This window comes from Hemiscyllium ocellatum, chromosome 4 (assembly GCF_020745735.1).
Source record: "Hemiscyllium ocellatum isolate sHemOce1 chromosome 4, sHemOce1.pat.X.cur, whole genome shotgun sequence".
Lineage (NCBI taxonomy): Eukaryota > Metazoa > Chordata > Chondrichthyes > Orectolobiformes > Hemiscylliidae > Hemiscyllium > Hemiscyllium ocellatum.
In genome coordinates this window covers 126,472,421-126,495,574 of record NC_083404.1, presented here as the reverse complement: position 1 = coordinate 126,495,574, position 23,154 = coordinate 126,472,421, and the positions used below count along the sequence as shown (strand labels likewise).

The following is a 23,154-nucleotide window of genomic DNA, read 5'->3' as shown; positions in this document are numbered from 1 at the left end:
TCCAGTACTAGTGATTAAAGAGGTGAAGTGAATATTAAACCAATAAGTTATAAGGCAGACCTAAAATAGCTTGTGTTCCTTAACTATCATGTTGTTTTGTAAATGTTTTACTGGTCTTACTTTACAAACAACTTCCAATTTAAGATTCTTTCTGTAATAATGCAGAGCCATTAGACGAAGCAATTTGCATGATAAAGTGCCAATGGAGATGACAAAAGGCATATTAAACTAGGCATTAACTAGTCAGTGTTTCCTGGAGTACAATCTAATTGCACATTAGGACTAAAACAAACGTATTGAACTAAAAAAATGCAAACAAGAAATGCTTAGTAAACTGTGGCTTCACACAGCTTAAATAGTTTGGCTAATTTCCTCCCAAACTGTAATATAGTCAAAATCCTACATTACTTGCCAAAAATAATGAGAAGAATTTGAAGACAGCTTTTTAAAAGATAGAATAGTGTAGGCCATTTGGCCGAACAAACTATTCAACGACATCACAGAATCCCATTGGGATCACATCATACCTTCGAACAGCGTCCCACTGAGACTCACCCCCTCAACCTATCCCAAAACTGTGCATTTCCCATGGCTAACTCACCTAGCCTGCACATTCCTAGGCACTATGGGCAACTCAACATGGCCAATTCACCTAACCTGCACACCTTTAGTCTGTGTGAAGAAACCACAGCACGTGGAGGAAACCCACGCAGATATGAGGAGGATGTGCAAACACCAGACAGACAGTCGCCTAAGGCTGGAATTAGATTAGATTAGACTAGACTAGACTTACAGTGTGGAAACAGGCCCTTCGGCCCAACAAGTCCACACCGACCCGCCGAAGCGCAACCCACCCATACACCCCTTTTACCCCTTACCTAACATTGCGGGCAATTTAGCATGGCCAATTCACCTGACCCGCACATCTTTGGACTGTGGGAGGAAACCGGAGCACCCGGAGGAAACCCACGCAGACACGGGGAGAACGTGCAAACTCCACACAGTCAGTCGCCTGAGTCGGGAATTGAACCCGGGTCTACAGGCGCTGTGAGGCAGCAATGCTAACCACTGAGCCACCGTGCTGCCCTAAATCTAGCCCAATCTAATTTCTTTACAGGATTATGCCCATATCCTTTAATTCCCTTAGAAGCTTAGCTACAATTGACCTCTGTCTTGACTAGATATTAATTCTTTAAGCCATTACTGTAAAAAGAATTAACCGCATGCTGATATCAGAACTCACATAAAAACTCAGGTTAGTCTGCTCAACCTTAATCATATGTTGATACCAGCGATAGCAGTGCGGTCCTCCTTCAAATTCAAAACTAAAGCTATATTACCTAAAAACTGTGTATCTGACTTTCAATTCAAATGAAATAATAGTTTTACTTAGATTAATTAAGCATTGATATTTTGTGCCTGAGACTGATAGTGAAATGTGTGCCACTAAGCATGACTTCCAGGACAAACTGAAATAATTGATGTATTAAGAAAATGTAAACACACTTCAAATCCAGTGCAGGGAATGCCAAAAGAAATCTCAACAAGCTGCAATTATTCCCATCTCAACATGACCCTGATAATAGTACATTGTGTGTTTCTTATTCTGTTACAATTTCTGTCCGCCAAACAGAGCTTCAAACATTAACAAACTCGCAATTACACCACGGGAGGCAGGAGGCAACTCACCCACACAGTCACAGCACTCATCCCACAGAGTCCCCAGGCAAAGCATGCATTCCTTGCAACACGAACAGTTCCCATCTATTGGGCGGCATTGGCAGAGTTCCTGCAAAAAACAGAAATATTCATGTGATTTTACAACAGCTGAGTATCGAAGAAACTATCAAATTATCTGCTTAGAGGTTTGAGAACATCTGTAACTGAAATATTATGTTGCAAAGTACAAAATAAAAGAGTACGTTGAGATCAGTACAGAGTCACATCTGTTGGTGAGGGATTTCAGCAGATTGACATTTGCAGGGTTGGATGTTTGCATTTTGGGCAAAGCACATGACGCTGTTACCGTGGGAGGAAATGGTGAAGGTCTGGATGAGGTGCTGATCAAACTGGCTTTGTTCAGGACTGTGTTGAGCTTCTTGAGTGTTGAGGGAAGCAAGTTACTCCTTCTAAGTGAGAAGTCAGAAGGTGATTTACTTGCTACAGACTTGCTTGCCTGTGAATTGCTGTTGGAGCCACTGTATTTGTCAGGCTGATCGAGTTCACTTGATGTTGACAGTGGAATATGGCATTGCTGGCTGGGACAGCATTTATTACCTATCTTTAGTTGAATTGAGACTCTTCCATTTAGGAAGGGGCAATAAATGTTGGCAAAACCCACATCTCCTGAACAAAATAATTGTCAAAGATTATAGTGATCAGCCACACCATTTGTTAAAATATAGAGTCAGGATCACATTGTACTAATTACACTTTGTTTTCTGTGACACCCCTATTTCCTGAGATTTACAAAGGTTTTATTGTAAATCGATAATATAATACAAATAACCAGTTTCCACCTTTCCCTGTCCAGAAGCCATCATTCTACACTGTAAGAATTCAGCTCTTTAACATCTAATGAGCAGTATCTGCTCTCAATCTAGCCTGAAGGTGATGCATTTGAGCCTTTAAAGGACCTGCATTTCTAACTCTGTCACTACGAAGCCCTTGCCAAAGTTTCCCTTTTCAGCTCAACATCAGTTTTTACATTCTAGTTGTCTCTGTGTGAAGTCCCTTTCACTCACAGTGTACATCACTTTCCTCAACTTCAACTTCAGGGAGGGGACAATAAATGATGTTCTAGCTAGTAACATGCACATTCCCTTGAACAAAAACAAAATCCTGGTAATGCTTTCTGGCGATGGCAAAAAGAGAGGTTCAATATGGCTATTGCTTGTGGTCCAGAATAATGACTATACCATGAATTTGACCCCTAGAATCATAGAATCCCTACAGTGTGGAAACAGCTCTTTGGCCCAATAAGTCCACACCAACCCTCCAAAGAGTAATCCATTCTCCTACATTCACCCCTAACTTACACATCCCTGAAGACTATGGTCAATTTAGCATGATCAATTTACCTAATCTGCACATCTTTGGACTATGGCAGGAACCCAGAGCACCTGGAGAATGTACAAACTCCACACAGACTGTTGCCTGAGGCTGGGATTGAATCCAGGTCCCTGGCAGCAGTGTTAACCACTGAGCTACCATGCCATCCTGTTCTGGTTGAGGTAGACATGGGATGTGCCCCATGACCCTGTCCTGAACGCTGAAGTTAATGGAGGAAGTGAGGACTGCAGATGCTGGAGATCAGAGCTGAAAATGTGTTGCTGGAAAAGCGCAGCAGGTCAGGCAGCATCCAATGAATGGATTCCTGAAGAAGGGCTCATGCCCGAAACTTTGATTCTCCTGTTCCTTGGATGCTGCCTGACCTGCTGCGCTTTTCCAGCAACACATTTTCAGCACTGAAGGCAATGACAAAGCACCGTGGAAAAGTGGCTCAGGCTGCAGTATCAACAGTCAATAAGCCAAAGATTTGCCTATTTGCAGGCCATGCCAATCAGCATCCATTTGACACCAGACATTGTTCAGTCCATTGAGTACAGGAATTGGGAGGTCATGTTGCAGCTGTACAGGACATTGGTTAGGCACTTTTGGAATATTGTGTGCAATTCTGGTCTCCGTCCTATACGATGGATGCTGTGAAACTTGAAAAGGTTCAGAAAAGGTTTACAAGGATGTTTCCAGGGTTGGAGGGTTTGAGTTATAGGGAGGGGCTGAATAGGCTGGGGCTGTTGTCCCTGGAGGGTCGGAGGCTGAGGGGTAACCTTATATAGGTTTGTAAAATCATGAGAGGCATGGATAGAGTAAATAGACAAGGTATTTTCCCTAGGGTGGGGAGTCCAGAACTAGAAAGCATGGGTTTAGGGTGAGAGGGGAAAGATTTCAAAAGGACCTAAGGGACAACTTTTTCATGTATGGAATGAGCTTTCAGAGGAAGTGGTGGAGGCTGATACAAATACAATATTTAAAAGGCATCTGGATGGATATGTGAATAGGAAGGGTTTAGAGGGATATGGGCTAAGTGCTGGTAAATGGGACTAGATTTATTTAGGATAGCTGGTTGGCATGGACGAGTTAGATCGAAGGGTCTGTTTCTGTGCTGTACATCTCAATGACTCTATGCAGTCACAAAATTTGAATACATGTCGTTATTACTGTATCATATGCTCTTCTAAAGGCAGCCCAGTTGTCCAGCCAAGAGCAGCAATTCCTCCTGACCCAAGCAGACACTTCCAAGAGCATACCACAACTCTGCTGACACATTGTTTCTCTGTAGCTTGAACAAACAGCTCTCTGCTCAACCCACTTGCAAATATTTTAGGTGCCAACTCTAGATAACAACGAACATTCAAACTAGGATTATTATGCCCAAAGCAGATGTAAAATACTTGGCTGGATGAGAAGTGAGATGTTTTTATTCACACACACACAGAAACCCAGAAAATAGGAGCAACAGAAGACCAATAGGCCCTTTCAGCCTGCTCTGCCATTCATTATGATCATGGCTGATCATCCAACACATGCCTGTTCCCACTTTTCCACGCACATCCTTTGCTCCCGTTAGCCCCAAGTGTTTTATCCAGTTCCCCCTTGAAATCATACAATGCTTTGGCCCGGACTGCTTTCCGTGCAAATTCCACAAGGTCACCGTGCTCTGGGTGAAGAAATTTCTCCTTACTTCAGTCCTAAATGGTTTACCCGGTTTCTTTTGACTGTGACCCCTGGTCTGCACTCTGCCATTGGCAACATCCTTCTACCCTGTCTAGTCCTGTTAAAGTTTTATAGATTTGTATTAGATCCCCCAACTCATTCTTCTGAACTCCATCCTAACCAATTCAACCTCTCCTCATACGCCGATCTCGCCATCCCAGGAATCCATCTGGTAAACCTTTGCTGCATTCTCTCTATAGCAAGAACATCCATCCTCAGAAAAGGAGACTTAAATTGCACACAATATTTCAAGTATAGTCTCACCAAGGTCCTGTATAATTGCAACGAGAAATCTCTGCACCTGTACTCAAATCTTCTCACTGTTCCAACATACCATTTGCCTTCTCAACAGCCAACGTCATGCTTACCTTCAACGATAAGGACAAGATGTTGTTGGACAGAATATAGGCTTTGCTACCGAGATTGACAACCTCACATTTGCCACATTGTACTGTGTCTGCTATGCATTTGCCCACTTACCCAACTTGTCCAAATCACACTGAAGCACTTCCACATTTTTCTCACAGCTCACCCTCCCATCCAGCTTTGTAGCATTTGCATAGATTATTATGATCCAGAATTCTGCTGTCCATTATTGGAGAGAGTAGTGGGCAGCAGAATTCTATAAAACGTTCCTTTAAATGGATTTCAGACAATGCATTCCAAATTACCAACATGCTATGCAACTCTTTCCCACATGTCTCCTCTGGTGACAATTGCCTCTTGGCCTTTCAATGGTCATATTTTCAAAAAGTCAAGATAACATGGGAATATATATCTTTAGTTAATCTATAGGAAGCTTTACTTACAGACTCACTCCAAGGCTGTAATCCAATCAAGATGTTCAGGAGACCTCAGTAACACAGGCATAAAGATCAAATGGTTTATGAATACAATTGATTAGAGGTGTAATGAGAAAAAATGGTTATCCAACATAAGTATTTCAGAAAATAAAATTAATTGAGCTTTTTTAAATATTTGCTAATTACCTTAGTTTAATATAGTCTATACCACATGACAATAATTGAGGGAACTCACCAGGTCTATTCTTCCCAAGTAAAGTATTTGTGTTTCTAAGTCTTCTAAATGATAACAATTTTGTCAGTATTTTCTGTTTGATGAGTATTGGTAAAATAAGTAAATCAGAAGTTGTCACGTTCACCTTTCACACGAAATGTTCCCGGTTCGAAACCAGACAAAAACAGCGCTGTTGTCTTATTGGCACAGTGGCAGGGATCCTGATTCGATTCCGGCCTCCAACGACTATCTTTGTCGAGTTCACACATTCTCCCCTTATCTGCATGGGTTTCCTCCAGGTGTTCCGGTTTCCCCCCACAGTCTAAAGGTATGCAGATTAGGTGGATTGGCCAAGCTAAATTCCCCAACGCAAACCCATAATGTGCAAGCTAGGTGGATTATCCATGGGTCTGGCTGGGATGCTCTTTGGAGGGTCAGTCTGGACCTGATGGGCCAAATGGCTTGCTTCCAAACTGTAAGGATTCTAAGAAAATTACAGCAAAACAACGTAACTAAAAGAAGATAGAGAGTAGAACAAGGGGCTGCACTTTCAGGATGGCAACCTGTGATTAGTGGAGTCATATAGGGATCCGTACTGATCACAATTATTTACAATATACGTTCATGCCTCAGATGGGAAAATTGAATGTACTATTGCTAAGTTTGCGGAAGACTCAAAATGGGTGGCAAGACAAGGGGTGTGAAGGACCTAAAAAAAATGTCGAGGGATATAGACAGGTTAAGTAGTGTGCAAGCATAATGGCAGCTAGAATATAATGTGGGAAAATAAGGTGTTATACACTTTTGTCAAAAGAAGACAACAGCAGGATGTTACAGCACAGAGGAATTTCAGAGTCCTCGTGCATAAATCATAAGAAGTTAGTATCCAAATTAAGCAGGTAATAGGGAGGGCAAACAGAATGTTGGTTCTTATTTCAAAGGGAATGGAGTATAAAAACAGAGTGATTTTGCTAAAACTATACAAGACATCAGTCAGAGCATAGATGGAACACTGAGAACAGTTTTGGGCTCTGAGGAAAGATATAATAGCATTGGAGGGAGTCCAAATAATCCCAGCTATGGAGGGACTATCTAATGAGGAGAAATTGAATAGGTTAGGCCTGCACTCAAAGAATAAGAGGCAGCCTTATTGAAACCTGGAAGATTCTTATGGGACTTAGATGGAATGGAAAGGAACACAAGACAACCTCAGAATGAGGGGTCACTCGTTTAAAACTGAGATGAGAAGGAATTTATTCTCTCAGAGGGTGGTGAAGCTGTGAAATTCTTTACTGCAGACGGGTGTTGAGGATGGGTTGTTAAATATACTTAAAACTGAGATTGACATTTATTTTTAAAATCAGTGAGGGAATTGAAGGTTATGGGGGAAAGGCAGGAAAGTGGCCTTGATGATTATCAGGATAAACCCAAAGAACTGTGGATGCTGGGAATCCTCAATACAAAACAGAAAAGCTCAGCAGGTCTGGCAGCATCTGTAGAAGAAAAAGACTTACTGGTTTGAGTCCAATTACACTTCTTCAGAGCGTTTTGCTCTGATGAAGGATCACTGGACTCGAAACATGAATTCTGTTTTCTCTCTACAGATGCTGCCAGACCCGCTGAGCTTCTCTAGCATTCTCGGTTTTTGGTGAGGATGATCAGAGTGGCCATGATCTCATTGGATGTGGAGAGGATCCGATGGGCTGAATGGCCTACTTCTGCTCTTACGTGTTATGGTCTTCAAAGGATTAAATATGGCAAGATGTCAAATATTACCCACTCAAACACTTACTGGGAACCACTGGAAGTCAGTGCAAGTTATTTTAGACTCCCCCTCAACAAAGGATTAGGACTTTAAAACCAAAAGGTTGATACTCCTGATAACTCAGCAACACTTCACGCTGGGTGCCTACGTCAGATGAAAAGAATTGACTGTAATAAAACATCTTCATAGGTAAGCAGCCTTTAAACATCGGTTCATGAGTATAAATGGTTACTCGGCCAAAGGACTGGAACATGGCTGTTGCCTGTGGAATAGCTGTCCAGGCTACAGGAAAGGAAGACAATCAGGACGAGGGAAAAACAAAGCACACGCTCCTGACTTGACTAAGTGAAAGCAGAATTTCTGCAACACACTCTGTATTCAGCTCAGAGCAGTGATTTTGATTAACCTTTCACTCCCAGGCATTTCAGGACATTTTAATATTTCTAACAGCAGCAGAATCTGTCAGATTTATGAAGAAGAGGGTTGAGAGAGAAAGCACAAAAAACATTGGCTGCATCTCCTGGCGAAATTGTCTCCGCAGCACTTGAACAGATGTGCACTGGCATGTATTAATGCAACAAGCTCGTGCTTTTAATCACAAACAGAAAGATTCTGCAAGCGCTCTGTGTTGAGGAATGCAGCAGGAATAGAGAAGCTGCCCTGTCCAGCAATGGCCACAGGGAGTGTAAGAGGCAGGCCTTGTGCCAGTATCTTTCTTACTGAGGCCACAAGTCTTATACAATGGGCTTAAGGTAACACAGAATAAAGCAACTGAGTTCTACACTGAATAGAAAATGTTCACTTTTTTCTTAAACAGCTTCTGCTGCTCCAGAGACTTTACAGTGGGAAATACATCTGCACTCATACAAATGATGTGAGTTAACGTTGGCGCTGAGTTCAACTTTCATGCAATTCTACAGCTTAAGTGTGTGGGGCCAATCTTCCCCTTGACAGTGGGGAAAATAGTCATACATCAGTCAGCACCCCATATCCCACTGGTTTTACATTTCACTGACTTCAATGAAAAGCTAAACCTAGGCAGAGTACATAACAGATGCAATCTGCCTCTTCTATGTTCAAGTAACTACTGCCTTTCTCCCTCTCCATTTAAGGATTTAAATCAAATTGAAGTAATAAACCTCAACGTCTTTCTTACAGTCCTCCAGCATGTCACTGCATTCCACTGCTTTTGCCTGAATGTATTTATTAATTATACTCCTTAAGTTACGTTTTGCTTGCAATTTTCTGCATTTATTCTCAAGCACTAAAGTGCATTGCTCTGCTGCAGGCTTTAACACTTAATGAGAAAAATAAACAAAATCAGTGTCTGGCCTATTTAAATCTTTTCTTTCAGACCGGCCTATGGTTTCCTTTGATTCCAACTCTGCGCTGACCCAGACAGCTTCAGTCAAGAATATGAACAAATGTTTGGTTGCCAAGCCATTTTTCACATGGAGGCAATTAAGTCATCTTTATTTTCTCCTCCCATCAATCTTTAGAGAGGCTTATACAGCTTTTGTGTGCAAGATCTCTAATTGACATTGTTCAGAGCAACAATTTAGCAAGACATGACCTATGTCTCTCACAACTATGAGGTTTATAAGATGATTATATTATGTAACTTTAAATATAGGGTAATGAAGGCACGTCAATCTGCCAGCAAGTCTGAGTTTGGTTATTAAATAAAATTAACTCAAAGATTTAATTGGAAAAAGTTACAGCCTAGATTTTACCAGGATGTTGTTGGGACTGGAGGGATTGAGTTATAAAGAGGGGCTGGATAGGCTGGGACTTTTGTCACTGGAGGGTAGGAAATTGAGGGGTGACCTTATTGAGGTTTATAAAATCATGAGGGGCACAGATTAGGTGAATAGCGATGGTGAGTTCAAAACTAGGGAGCATTTTTTAAGGTGAGAGGAGAAAGATTTAGAAGGGATCTGAGGGGAAAGATTTAGAAGGGATCTGACGGACAATGTTTTCACACAGAAGGTGCTGCACATATGGAACAAACAAACATATGGTACACTTACAGCATTTAAAAGGCATTTGGATAGATATATTAATAAGCGAGTTTTAGAGGGATATGGGCCAAATACAAGCAAGTGGGATTAGCTTAGTTTGGGAAATGTGGTCAGTATGGATGAGTTGGACCAAAAGGTCTGTTTCCATGCTGCGTGACTCTAAGATTGTTTAAGATGAAGATGGTGAAAGCTACGGTATAATAAAAACAATAGTAACATTAAATAGTCTCCAAGTCTCACAAAGTCGAAGATGTTGAAGGCACCCCTTCTACTCGCTGAAGAATGTGTTGCTGGAAAAGCACAGCCAGTCAGGTAGCCTCTAAGGAGCAGGAGAGTCGATGTTTCGAGCATGAGCCCTTCCTCAGGGATGATGAAGAGTTTATGCTTGAAACGTTGACTCTCCTGCTCCTCAGAGGCTGCCTGACCGGCTATGCTTTTCCAGCACCACACTCTGCGACTCTGATCTCCAGCATCTGCAGTGCTCCCTTTCTCCTGGTATCCCATCTACCCTCAAGTTTGAGTAAGGACATGGACTTTGACAAAAAAGTCCATTGGCATAATTGACCATGATCTGCATTTTACAAAAATGTGTTAGATCTTCTTAATAATCTCTCTAACGTCTCTGAGTGTTCTACTGAATCTCTCCCCACACCCTCCCCCCAATTATTGTTCCTAAAACCTTATCCAGATTGATGTTAAACTAACAAGCCTGTATTCCCTCATTATGTTCCATCCAACTTTTCCTGCGGCTGTGCAGACCTCGAGGTCTGTGTGCAGCAGTGACTTCCAGTATCTCAAATCAATATGTCCACATGCAGATTGGAGTATGCAGATACTGTGTGGCTTCACAGTTTAGAGGGACATCCATTCCCTGGATGGTCCTTTACTTCTACGTTTGCTTGAATAAGGATGTCATAATCACAACTCTCCAATCTTCTGGCACTTTCCCTGAATCTTCATACTCACTTCCAGAGATTGCTCATCTCGGCTAGGTGAGTAATCGAATGTCAAAGTATAGCCAGCCTTTCCAGTAACTCCTTCCTCACAATTTTCAATCAAGCCTGCCTTCTACCTTCTTTGGTTTTATTGAAATTTTGTTAAGATTCCTCATCCTTAGTAACCAATGTTACAAAGTACTCCAACTTTACACTGTGCGTTTAAGCACATTTCACCTTCTATGGCCCCAATAAGTCCAAATCCATCTCTTACCACCTGCTATTTACTGACATCCTGGTAGAATACTTCTTGGGTGAACATGCTGGAGGAAGGCAGAAAAAATGAGAAGACCCAGTTCGAAAGGTAACTTGTGTCTCTAGATATTCGGTGTTCAAGAATAATCTAAACAGTAAGGGATTGAACACTACATGACAGACTGCGAAGGCAAATCCTCTCTCTCACTTTTAGACTCTGGAATGCATATGAGGGAGGCCTCCTCCTACACTAGAATCCAGGCTCTGAAATGGAAATTTGGCTTCAGTCCTGATTTGGCCGGCTGTGCAGTGTTCCAAGAACTCCCAACATTTAATTCAGACATCCGTGTTTATGCCAGAAAACAAGAGCTGGTACAGCTGCCCTTCAGTTCTGTCTGGTCAAGTCCTATGTCACATCCACATTCAAAACTGATCAAGGGTATGGCACAACACAAACAGGAAAGGGCAAGGAGATGGAGACAGTTGAACCAGGAACTTCATGTCTCACGTGCGGTCTCTTTAAGCAACGTGCAATCCCTTGCTTCCCCAGTCACGCAATTTATACTCAAAGCCTTAGTCATGGAATGGAGATAGATCAGACAGTTCTTCAAATGTAAACCAGCTCAGGCCTTTATTTGGACACTGAGCAAAACAGCAGCTGGTCGGCCAAATGTAACAGCTGTAGCACAGTCTGAGGAGTATTCCAACGGCAAATTAGATCAGAAAAGAGTGGAAAAACCCAAATAGCCAGGCAGTTAGCTGGAAAGAGAAGCAGAGTTAGTCAGGTAAAATTTCCCACAGGCGCTGGGATTCCGGGTCCCTACCCCCACGTCTAACCTCAGCAACCAATCAGCCTCTGTATTTATGTCCAAGTTAGGGCAAGTTAGCTAGCATCTGGCTTTGTGGGTATGCACAGCAAATTCAACAGTCCAATCAAGCTTCATAACCACTTTGTTTCTTATTTAGATGTAACATTTTTCTATGATCAACTAACATAATTTATCAGGATACAACATCTTCCTAAATAAGACTTTAGGTCAAGGTCACACAGTTTACATGCATAACGTCCAGCCGACACATATAAAACACCCAACGGATGGACACCAATCCTAAATTCCCATCTTACTCTCATTTATAATTATTATCTCAAATTCCACAGACCCTGCCTATAGAAAATTATCTACAGGCATCATGAAGATATTTTGTGGTACCAGTACAACATTTCAGTTGAATACAGTTTACTTTCTGTAAGTTAGGCCTAACCTTTGGTACAGAATTCAGTCAATAAACATATTAGTTTAATTTCCAGAGCTGTCTCTCTCCCTCACTTGTCCAAGTACTTCTTTTTAAAATTCTTGTCCTTGTAGTAATCTAGCTTTTATATCAATCAATCAATCTACATTCCCATAAACATGAACAAGGGAATTTGCAGGATTACATTACCCATCATGGGAGAATCCACTCAAATATCTTGAGTTCCAAATCGGACATTAAAACCATGAGTCGCCAGTCTCACTATTGACCTATAGGTCCCACCTGTGAGTACCTTTCCCCAACATATCTATCCATGTGATAATGCTGACTGTCTCCCATCTAGTACTTCAGGCTAGACTCCAAATTTCTTCCAACTATCACATTTTTTATGTTATGAATCTCTCACTATTTTATCATCTAATTTGTTGGCCATCATGAAAGCATTCCAATCATCCGAGATTTTCCATAACAGTCAAACACAGAGAAACAGGAGGTCTCATCATCTTGTATTAATTGCTCAGATTCTGCAGATTTGTAATGAATCTCCTTAATCTGAGACAAATGGACCTTTCATAGTTTGACTACACAAAGGAGGAGTATTAGACCCTAAGCTTAGTGAGCCTGATCTGTTAATCAATACGATCGTGACTGATGTTGGGTTTTTACGCCACTTTCCCACCCGTTCCCTATATTCCTGCATTCCTGAAAACCAAAAATCTGACTATTGTGAATCTGGTTCCATACCTTTTCCTTAAATTCACCCACTTGCTGCATCCACTCCTGAAACCTTGCTGTAGGTGAGGTCTCTGGAGATGAGCAGTGAAGGCAGGAGGAGTAGCGTCAATAGACATTTTAAAAACAACGCAAAATTATGACAGGCCCACCTGGGCAATTCTACAGGAGAAGAAACACCGAGAGTCAAAGAGTGGGAGGTTTGTCCCATGGAGGGGGGGTGGGGGGGGGTGGGGTGGGGATAGGGGCCATAACTACAGCTTTTACATTGATCTTAATGGGAAATACAATTCACTGAAAGATGTTTCACAAAGTCGCGATTTTCAGGACCACAACCACAAATTTAAATAAGCACTTATCACTGGTTGTTTAGAAATGTTAAGTAAATTGCAGATCCACAGACTTTGTAAAAACAGAAATTACTTTCTCATATTTTATATCCAGTTTCATTTGTGCCTTTTTCTTGGTAGGCTTGCTTACTTCACTAGATCCACATCAGTACCAATCAAATGGCTAACTACATGTATTCTGCATGGAGTCAACTGGCTTTACTGTGACCTCATGTATAGTCATTCCTAAACCAAACTGGGGAGATCTTCAATATTTACTACAAAACAATCAAAATTGTATTTTAACTAACCTGTTCTACCCCTGTTGAGGTGAAACCACTAACAGGGGTCAATTAAATTTGGGTTGCATGGTGGTTCAGTGGTTAGCACTACTGCCTCATAGCGCCAGGGACCTGGGTTTGAATCCAGCCTCGGGTGACTGTCTGTGTGGAGTTTGCACATTCTCCCAGTGTCTGCGTGGGTTTCCTTCCAGAGCTCCGATTTCCTCCCACAGTCCAAAGATGTGCAGACCAGGTGAACTGGCCATGCTAAATTGCCCATAATGTTAAATGCATTAGTCAGAAGGAAATGGGTCTGGGTGGGTTACTCTTTGGCGGGTCAGTATGGACTTGTTGGGCCGAAGGCTGTTTCCACACTATAAGGAATCTAAAATAATTTGCAATTTATAGAATCATTTCAAAACTAAAGCTTCTTGTGTCTAGTTGAATACCCTCAAGCGAATCATTATCATCTTCAAATTTCAAATTCTGTCATGCATTGCTTTGAAAGCCTCCTGTTCTGCTTTGGTCACAGTGTTATCTTCAGTCACATTTGAAATACCTGTTAATTGATCCCAGGACATTCCTGGAGTTCATTGTTTTATTATTGCTACATTAAATCTTACCACCTGCCAGAAAAATGCCTTCAACCTCATTCATTCTGTCTGCAACTATTCTATTGTACTGACCCCTGCTCCTCATACCTGAATGATCTTGACAGGATGTAATCATTGGGTTCTCCATCTTTTGTGGCACCACAGAATGTCCCAATGGTGCAGCCAATGCTGCTAGAAATGACTGCTCCCTCTGGATTTTGATTGAAAGCAGCAGACCCAGGTGGAGGGACAGATTGTGTTGAGAAAGTGGGGAGGTTGCGGAAGGACTTGGGCAGGCTAGGAGAGTCGGTGAAGAAGTGACAGATAGAACATAGAACATTACAGCGTAGTACAGGCCCTTCGGCCCTCGATGTTGCGCCAACCTGTGAAATTAATCTGATGCCCATCTAACCTACACCATTCCATTATTATCCATATGTATGTCCAACGTCCATTTAAACGCCCTTAACGTCGGTGAGTCTACTACTTTTGCAAGCAGCTCGTTCCACATCCCTCCTACCCTCTGAGCAAAAAAACTACCCCTGATATCTGTACTAAATCTATCACCCCTCAATTTAAAATTATGTCCCCTTGTGTTAGCCTTCACCATCTGGGGAAAAAGGCTCTCACTGTCCACTCTATCTAACCCTCTGATTATCTTAATACAATGTGGAAAAGTGTGAGATTACGCACTTTGGTAGCAAGAATAGAGGCTATTTTCTAAATGGGGAAAGGCTTTGGAAATCTGAAGCACAAAGGGATTTGGGAGTCCTAGTTCAGGACACTCTTAAGATTAACGTAGAGATTCTGTTGGCATTTAGAAAGGCAAATGCAACATTAATATTTATTTTGAGAGGGCGAGAATGCAAAAGCAGGGATGCACTGCTGAGGCTACATAAGGCTTTGATCAGACTATACTTAGAATATTGTGAGCAGTTTTGAGCCTTGTATCTAAGGAAGGATATACTGGCCTTGGAGGGGGCCCCAAGAACGATTCTGGAAATGAAATGCTTGTTATAAAACGAGCAATCGAGGACTCTGGGTCTGTACTCAATGGAGTTTAGAAGGATGAAGGGGGCGGAAAGTCAATGAAACTTACAGAACACTGAGAGACCTGGATAGTGTGGACACAGAGAAAATGTTTCCAATGGACCCCAGGATACGGCCTCAGAGTGAAGGGATGTCCTTCAGAACTGAGATGAAGAGGAACTTCTTCAGCCAGAGGGTGGCTAATCTGTGGAACTCATTGCCACAGAAGGCAATGGAGGCCAAGTCACTGAGTACATTTAAGACAGAGAGATTCTTGATCAGTAAGACAATCAAAATTTACAGAAAGATGACAGGAGAATGGGGCTATGAAACATATCAACCATAATCGAATGGTGGAGCAGACCCAATGGGCCAAATGGTCTAATTCTATTCCTATATCCTATGGTCTACACTTGATCCAACAGGGTTTGTTGTTGTTTGAGAACTGAACACCAGTTAAGACCAGGAGCTGATCCCCACGTGTGGCATCTTAGCACAATTCAGTAATTTAAATGTAGTAGTGAAAAGGGTATTTCTGTAGCATTTTATACAGTCAGCTCAATTCCATGAAACATTCCTCTTTGGAATGACCACTCATCATTCTCCCAGAGTTTGACCATGCCTCAAATGCATCTAATAGTTCAACTTGCTGGTAAATTTCATCCATGAAACTCAGTTGTGGATCTTAACCTTCATCAGAGTCCTGCTGGCAAGGCCCAGCTCACCAAATACTTTGATCCAACTTTAGGGACTTTATCAAGGCCACAGCCTGATTTGTCTCTGGTAAGGATATAATCCATATCCACCATACCCATCGAATCACAGACGTAAACAGAACAGAAACAGGCCCTTCGGCCCAACTCATCCGTGCCAACTGGGTTTCCAAACTAAACTAGTCCTGTTTGCTTGAGGTTGGTCCACATCTCTTGAAGTCTTTCCTATTGTTGTACCTGTCCAAATTATTTTAAATATTTTAATGTGGCCCTTCTACCACTTCCTCTGGCAGTTCATTCCATACATGCAACTAACCCTCTGTGTGAAAAAGTTGACCCTTAGGTTCCTTTTAAATTTTCCCTCCTCACCTTCCCCCCTTTAGTTTTGGACTCCCCTACCCTGGGGAAAAGACCTTGCTATTCACCCTATCCATTCCCCTTATGATTTTGTAAATCTCTATCAAGTCACCCCTCACTCTTCTATACTCCAGGAAAAAAAATCCATTATTGAGGGGCAGCATGGTGGCTCAGTGGTTAGCACTGCTGCCTCACAGCAGCAGGGACCCGGGTTGGATTCCAGCCTTGGGCAACTGTCTGTGTGGAGTTTGTACATTCGCCCCTGTGTCTGTGTGGGTTTGCTCCGGGTGCTCTGGTTTCCCCCCACAATCCAAAGATGTGCAGGTCAGGTGAATTGGCCATGCTAAACTGCCCGTAGTGTTAGGTGCATTAGTCGGGGTAAATATAGGGTAGGGGAATGGGTCTGGGTGGGTTACTTTTTGGAGGGTTGGTGTGGAGATGTTGGGCCAAAGGGTTGTTTCCATATTGTAGGGAATCTCATCTAATCTATCCAGCCTCTCCTTATAATTAAAATTCTTCAGTCCCGGCAACATCCTTGTAAATCTGTTTTCACAACTCCTTCAGTTTAATAACATCCTTCCTACACCAGGGTGACCAGAACTGCTCTCGGCCCATATCCCACCAGACATTTCCTGTTCAAGTACTTATCCACATCTTTAAAAAGTTATAATTGTTTAACATCCACCACTTCCTCCGAAGGTTCATTCACACTCGAACCACCCTCTGTGTAAAGGATTTGCCCCTCATGACTTTTTAAAATCTCTCTCCTGTTACTTTAAAAACGCTATCTCTACCCTTCATTATTTTATACACTTCTATATTTTATACACTGCCCCTCAACCTCCTACATTCCAGTTAGAAGAGTCCCAGCCTACCCTGCCTTTCTTTATAACTCAAACCTTCCATACCCAACAACATTCTGGATAATCTCTTCTGAAAGCTCTTCTCCTTAATACTATCCTTCCTATAACTGAGCAAATGAGAAGAATTCATTGACATCCTCATTGATCCCTCCCCAATTAAAATCAATACTATGAAAATTAAAATAAATTCACTATGTTTTGGCTGGCCATGGGGCTCAAATTCAAAGGACATTAGTGGAAGTTCATACGCTGATGAGTTACACTTGCTTTCAGCCACTCTCCACGCAGGTAACTCTATTTACAATCTTCTGCCTGAAAGCATCATTAATTTCCAAACCTCACCATTAAACAACCATCCTCATTTCCCCTTGCAGTCCCTCTCCCCTCCCATTGGAGCAGAGAGCTATGGGAGTATGGCTCTTGTGAACACTTAGAGTGAGATGGATAGATTCTTGATCAGTCAGGGAGACCAGGGTGAGGAGGAAAGTGGATGTGAGAAATGTCGGATTAGTCACAGTCTTATTGAATGGTGGAGCAGGCTTGAGGGGCTGAATGGCCTACTTCTGTTCCTATTTCTCATGGTCTTATAGCAGCAACCATGCAGAGGTGCTGGTGTTGGATTGGCGTGGACAAGGTCAGAAGTCACATGACACCGGGTTATAGTCCATCAGGTTTATTTGAAATCACAAGCTTTCGGAGCACTGCCTCTTCGCCAGGTGAAGTGAATGCGAGAGAGATGCAGTGAAAAGATGGGTGGCTGCACAGAGCAAAGCTACTGAGGCTGGAGGCCCCAAGGGATGGGTGGAAGGTTGGAAACTGAGGCTGCTAAATGAGATAAAGCAGATTTAAACCTTTCAAAAAGGAATAGTGGATGTTATTGGAAGGAACACACACAATTGTACAATTTAACATTGAACAGACTGCATTTGTGTTATTGCATCTCAAAGTTTTTCACATATTATCGCTAAATCATGCCCATTGTCATATTCCAAATAAAATACAGTATATTCAGGAAATTATTGCTTTCCTTCTGTCCTGCAGTATTAATTTTAATTGGGGCGTGATCAATAAGAGGATATTAATGAATTTGCCCAGTTATAGGAAGGACATTATTACGCTGGAGCGCATTAAGAAGAGATTTTCCAGAATGTTGCCGGATGTGGAAAGTTTGAGTTATAAAGAAAGGCTGGATATGCTGGGACTCTTTCACCGGAGCATCGAAGTTTGAGAGGCGACCTTATAGAAGTTTATAAAATAATGAAGGGTACAGATAAGGTTTCTAAGGTAACAGGAAAGAGATTTTAAAAACCCATGAGGGACAAATCCTTTACATAGAGGGTGGTTCGCATATGAACGAACTTCCTGGGGAAGTGGTGGATGTGGTACAATTACAACGTTTAAAAGACATTTGAATAGATACACGAATGGGAAATCTTTGGTGGGAGATGGGCCTAGAGCAAGCAGATGGGACTAGGTTAGTTTGGGATCTATGTTCAGAATGGACTGGTTGGACCGAAGAGTCTGTTTCTATGCTATATGCCTCGATGAAAGTCCGAATAAGGGAGGCGAGTGTGACTGCCTTTGATATTCCTCATCCCATGGTGGCCTGCAACCTTGCTACGTCATCTTCACAATATACTTTCCTGCTTATCTTTGTGTCATCCGCAAATGTAGCTTTTGAACTGCTCTTTGGAGATTATAAATTATAGAATGTTGAGGGCCCAGCACTGACCCCTTTGGGGCTTCACTTGTCACCTCCTGCCAATCTTCTATCCACTCTAGGATGTTACTCCTATACCATGAGCTTCTACTTTGCACAATATTGTTTTTAATGGAACCTTGTCAAACACCTGAAAATCTGAGGACAATATATTAACAAGCTCCTCTTTATCCATAGCACATGTTACTCCTTCAAAGAATTCCAACAAATGGGGTTAAACATTATTTCCCGTTCACAAAAATATGCTGATTCTCCCTGATTACCTTGAGTTTTTTTTCCAATTCTAATCTCTATGATAATCGATTCTAATACTTTCCCCATGACAGACATCTGGCTAACTGACCGACGGTTTCCTGCATTCTAACCCTCTCTCTTTCTCAGACAAAGAAATAATATTTGCTACTTTCCACTCACATGGAATCTTTCCCAGAATGAAACAAATTTCAGAAAATTAACAGCACCCGTCCACTACCACATTAGTAATCTCTTTTATGACCTTACGTAGAAGTCCATCAGGCCCTAGAGGTTTATCAACCTGCAGTTCCATCACTTTGCTGAATACGGTGATGTGGTGGTAATGTCACTGGGGAGTAATCCATAGCCTGTTGTTCTGGGGAACCTAGGTTTAAATCTCACCAGAAGTGATGGTAAAATGTGAATTCAATAAACATCTGAAATTCAAAGTTAGTTGAGTGCGACAATGTAACCACTGTCAGTAGTCATAAAAGTCCCATCTGATTCATTCATATCATTTTGGGTAGGGAATCTGCCATTTTTACCTGGTCTGGCCTACACATGTCTCTCAACCCATAGCAACGTGGTTAAATCTTAAATACCCCTGATAACAAAATGCTGATTTTATACGGTTTTACACTTCTAACTAGCTTCCTCTCATGTTTTCAATTATCCGAAGCTCAGAAGAGTAATGTACTTATTCTGTCTATGCTTCTCATCTGTTTTGGTGATGGTAGAGATCAATGTTGAAAAATGTGTTGCTGGAAAAGCGCAGCAGGTCAGGCAGCATCCAAGAAGCAGGAGAATTGACGTTTCGGGCATAAGCCCTTCTTCAGGAATGAGGAAGGTGTGCCAAGCAGGCTAAGATAAAAGGTAGGGAGGAGGGACTTGGGGGAGGGGCGTTGGGAATGCTATAGGTGGAAGGAGGTCAAGGTGAGGGTGATAGGCTGGAGTGGGGGTGGGGGCGGAGAGGTGGGGAAGAAGATTGCAGGTCAAGAAGGCGGTGCTGAGTATGAGAGTTGGGACTGAGATAAGGTGGGGGAAGGGGAAATGAGGAGAAATCTGTATTCATCCCTTGTGGTTGGAGGGTTCCTAGGCAGAAGATGAGGTGCTCTTCCTCCAGGCGTCGTGTTGCCATGGTCTGGCGATGGAGGAGGCCAAGGATCTGCAAGTCCTTGGTGGAGCGGGTGGGGGAGTTAAAGTGTTCAGCCATGGGGTGGTTGGGTTGGTTGGTTGGTGCGGGTGTCCCAGAGGTGTTCTCTGAAATGTTCCGCAAGTAGGCGGCCTGTCTCCCCAATGTAGAAGAGGCCACATCGGGTGCAGCGGATGATGCAGTAAATGATGTGTGTGGAGATGCAGGTGCATTTGTGACAGATATGGAAGGCTCCCTTGGGGCCTTGGAGGGAAATGAGGGGGGAGGTGTGGGCGCAGGTTTTGCATTTCTTGCGGTTGCAGGGGAAGGTGCCGGGAGTGGAGGTTGGGTTGGTGGGGGTGTGTGGACCTGACGAGGGAGTCGCGGAGGGAGTGGTCTTTCCGGTACGCTGACAGGGGAGGGGAAGGAAATATCTCCTTGGTGGTGGGGTCTGTTTGGAGGTGGCGGAAATGACGAAGGATGATACGATGTATCTGAAGGTTGATGGGGTGGTAGGTGAGGACCAGTGGGGATCTGTTCTGGTGGCGATTGGAGGGGCGGGGTTCAAGGGTGGAGGAGCAGGAAGAGAGCATCGTCAATCACGTCTGAGGGGAAATTGCGGTCTTTGAAGAAGGAGGCCATTTGTGTTGTTCGGTATTGGAATTGGTCCTCCTGGGAGCAGATGCGGCAGAGGTGAAGGAATTGGAAATATGGGATGGTGTTTTTACAGGGGGCAGGGTGGGAGGAGGTGTAGTCTAGGTAGCTGTGGGAGTCGGTCGGTTTATAGTAAATGTCCGTGTTGAGTTGGTCGCCCTAACCAACCCAAACGCCCCATGGCAGAACACTAATTCCCCCTCCCACTCTACCAAGGACATGCAGATCCTTGGCCTCCTCCTTCACCAGACCATGGCATCTGTGCCCCTGGAGGAAGAGCGCCTCATCTTCTGCCTAGGAACCCTCCAACCACAAGGGATGAATGCAGATTTCTCCAGCTTCCTCATTTCCCCGCCCCCCCCCACCTTATCTCAATCCCAACCCTGGGACTCAGCACCACCTTCTTGACCTGCAATCTTCTTCCCGACCTCTCCACCCCCACCCCCTCTCCACCCTATCACCCTCACCTTAACCTCTTTCCACCTATCACATTCCCAACGCCCCTCCCCCAAGTCCCTCCTCCCTACCTTTTATCTTAGCCTGCTTGGCACACCTTCCTCATTCCTGAAGAAGGGCTTATGCCCGAAACATCGATTCTCCTGCTCCTTGGATGCTGCCTGACCTGCTGCGCTTTTCCAGCAACACATTTTCAGCTCTGATCTGCAGCATCTGCAGTCCTCACTTTCTCCTAGAGATTAATGTTGGTTGGGATGCTCAGCGAATCAGACTCCTCTCTTTAACATCTTATCTAAAAGACAGTACACACAGCAATACGGCACCTCAGCAGTGCTGCACTGGATAGTCAGCTTTTGATTGTGTAACTAGAAAGTTACATGGAGTGGCTCAGTGATTAGCACTGCTGCCTCACAGCACCAGGGATTCGCTTCCACCTTCGGGTGACTGTCTGTGTGGAGTTTGCACTTTCTCCCCGTGTCAGCATGGGCTTCCTCTGGTGCTCCAGTTTCCTCCCACGATCCAGAAATGTGCAGGTTAGGTGAACTGGCAATGCTAAATTGCCCGTAGTGTTCAGGGATGTATGGGTTGGGTGCATTAGTCAGAGGTAAATATAGGATAATAGGATAGGGGAATGAGTCTGGGTGGGTTACCCATTGGAGGGTCTGTGTGGACTTGTTAGGCCGAAGGGCTTGTTTCCACACTGTAGGCATTCTATGATTCCGAATCTTGAACACAAGCCAGTTGGGGTTTAAGCTGAAGATGAGTGGACTGTAATGTAACTGTGATCCTGCCTTTCACACAGATTTATTATTTCACCTTACCTGGATGAGGCACTTGCTCACATCACTTGCACACAAAGCCTTATTACATGCACTGGCACTAGTGACCCAACAAGCAAAGAAAACTATGGCAATGGTGGGTACCACAGTGTATCTGGACTTCATCTTTCTCAGGTCAGACTCTTGACGTCTGGGACTGCCAAGCCGCACTGGAAGGAAACACAGGAAAGTTAATTTTTAAAAAAGGGCGAAGAATTCAATCGTTCAAAGTCTAGATTAGATTACTTACAGTGTGGAAACAGGCCCTTCGGCCCAACAAGTCCACACCGACCCACCGAAGCGCAACCCACCCATACCTCTACACTTACCCCTTCACCTAACACTACGGGCAATTTAGCATGGCCAATTCACCTGACGTGCACATCTTTTGGATTGTGGGAGGAAACCAGAGCACCCAGAGGAAACCCACGCAGACACGGGGGAGAACATGCAAACTCTACACAGTCAGTCGCCTGAGGCGGAAATTGAACCCAGGTCTCTGGCGCTGTGAGGCAGCAGTGCTAACCAATCGTATCTTTATCTCATAGAATCCCTGCAGTGTGAAAGCAGGCCATTCAGCCCATCAAGTCTGCATTGTAGCCCTAACTTAAGCCATAAAATAACACTGGGCAGGCTCTGGGGAGTCAGGAGGCTGTGTTGGGGAGAGTAGGAGCAGGGTGCTAAGGGTTTGGATTTTTTGGGGGGTGGGGTATTTGGTTAGTTTTATTTCACTGGAAGGTGCTTTTCCTTCAAACAAACATCGAGGGAAGCAGAGACTGAAAAGGGACCGAGCAGGAGGCTCAGATCTAAAAGGGATCGAGCAGATTCCGAGGTAAATGTCGCGACTTCCATTGTTTCCAAAAGGAATGGGATGAAGTGAGAAACAGGAGAGGCTGAGAGGCCGGGGTTTAAAACCACACTCACCGCGGCCTCACCAGAGAGAGAGAGAGAGAGAAACAAAACCTCGATCCATTCCAGAGAAACTCCAACAAAAAACAAACAAAAGTTGGAGCAGAGTTTCGGAACTCCGCCAAAGCGGACACCGCGGGGCGACTTTCACTGTCTCCACATCCCACCCCCCACAGCAACACCCCCCACTCCCCCCTCAGCAACACCCTCCACTCCCCCCCTCAACCTCCCCTCACTCACCGCGCGCTGCAGCTCGCCCACCGGCTCCGACAGGGATCCGACCGCGTCCCGTCTCGTCCCGCCCCATGTGT

At 43.6% G+C, this 23,154-nt stretch overlaps 1 protein-coding gene across 1 annotated transcript in view; it reads right to left on the bottom strand.

Annotated features, from left to right (window-relative positions):
* The window catches only part of twsg1a (twisted gastrulation BMP signaling modulator 1a), a 39,757-nt gene extending 16,603 nt beyond the window's left edge, over positions 1–23,154 (bottom strand). The window contains exons 1-3 of the mRNA XM_060824481.1: positions 23,084–23,154; positions 21,938–22,104; positions 1,690–1,789 (exon numbers count right to left, since the gene is read on the bottom strand). Coding sequence (XP_060680464.1) covers positions 1,690–1,789; positions 21,938–22,104; positions 23,084–23,150 — 334 coding nt within the window. The 5' untranslated portion in view covers positions 23,151–23,154. The remainder of the gene's footprint in view (positions 1–1,689; positions 1,790–21,937; positions 22,105–23,083) is intronic.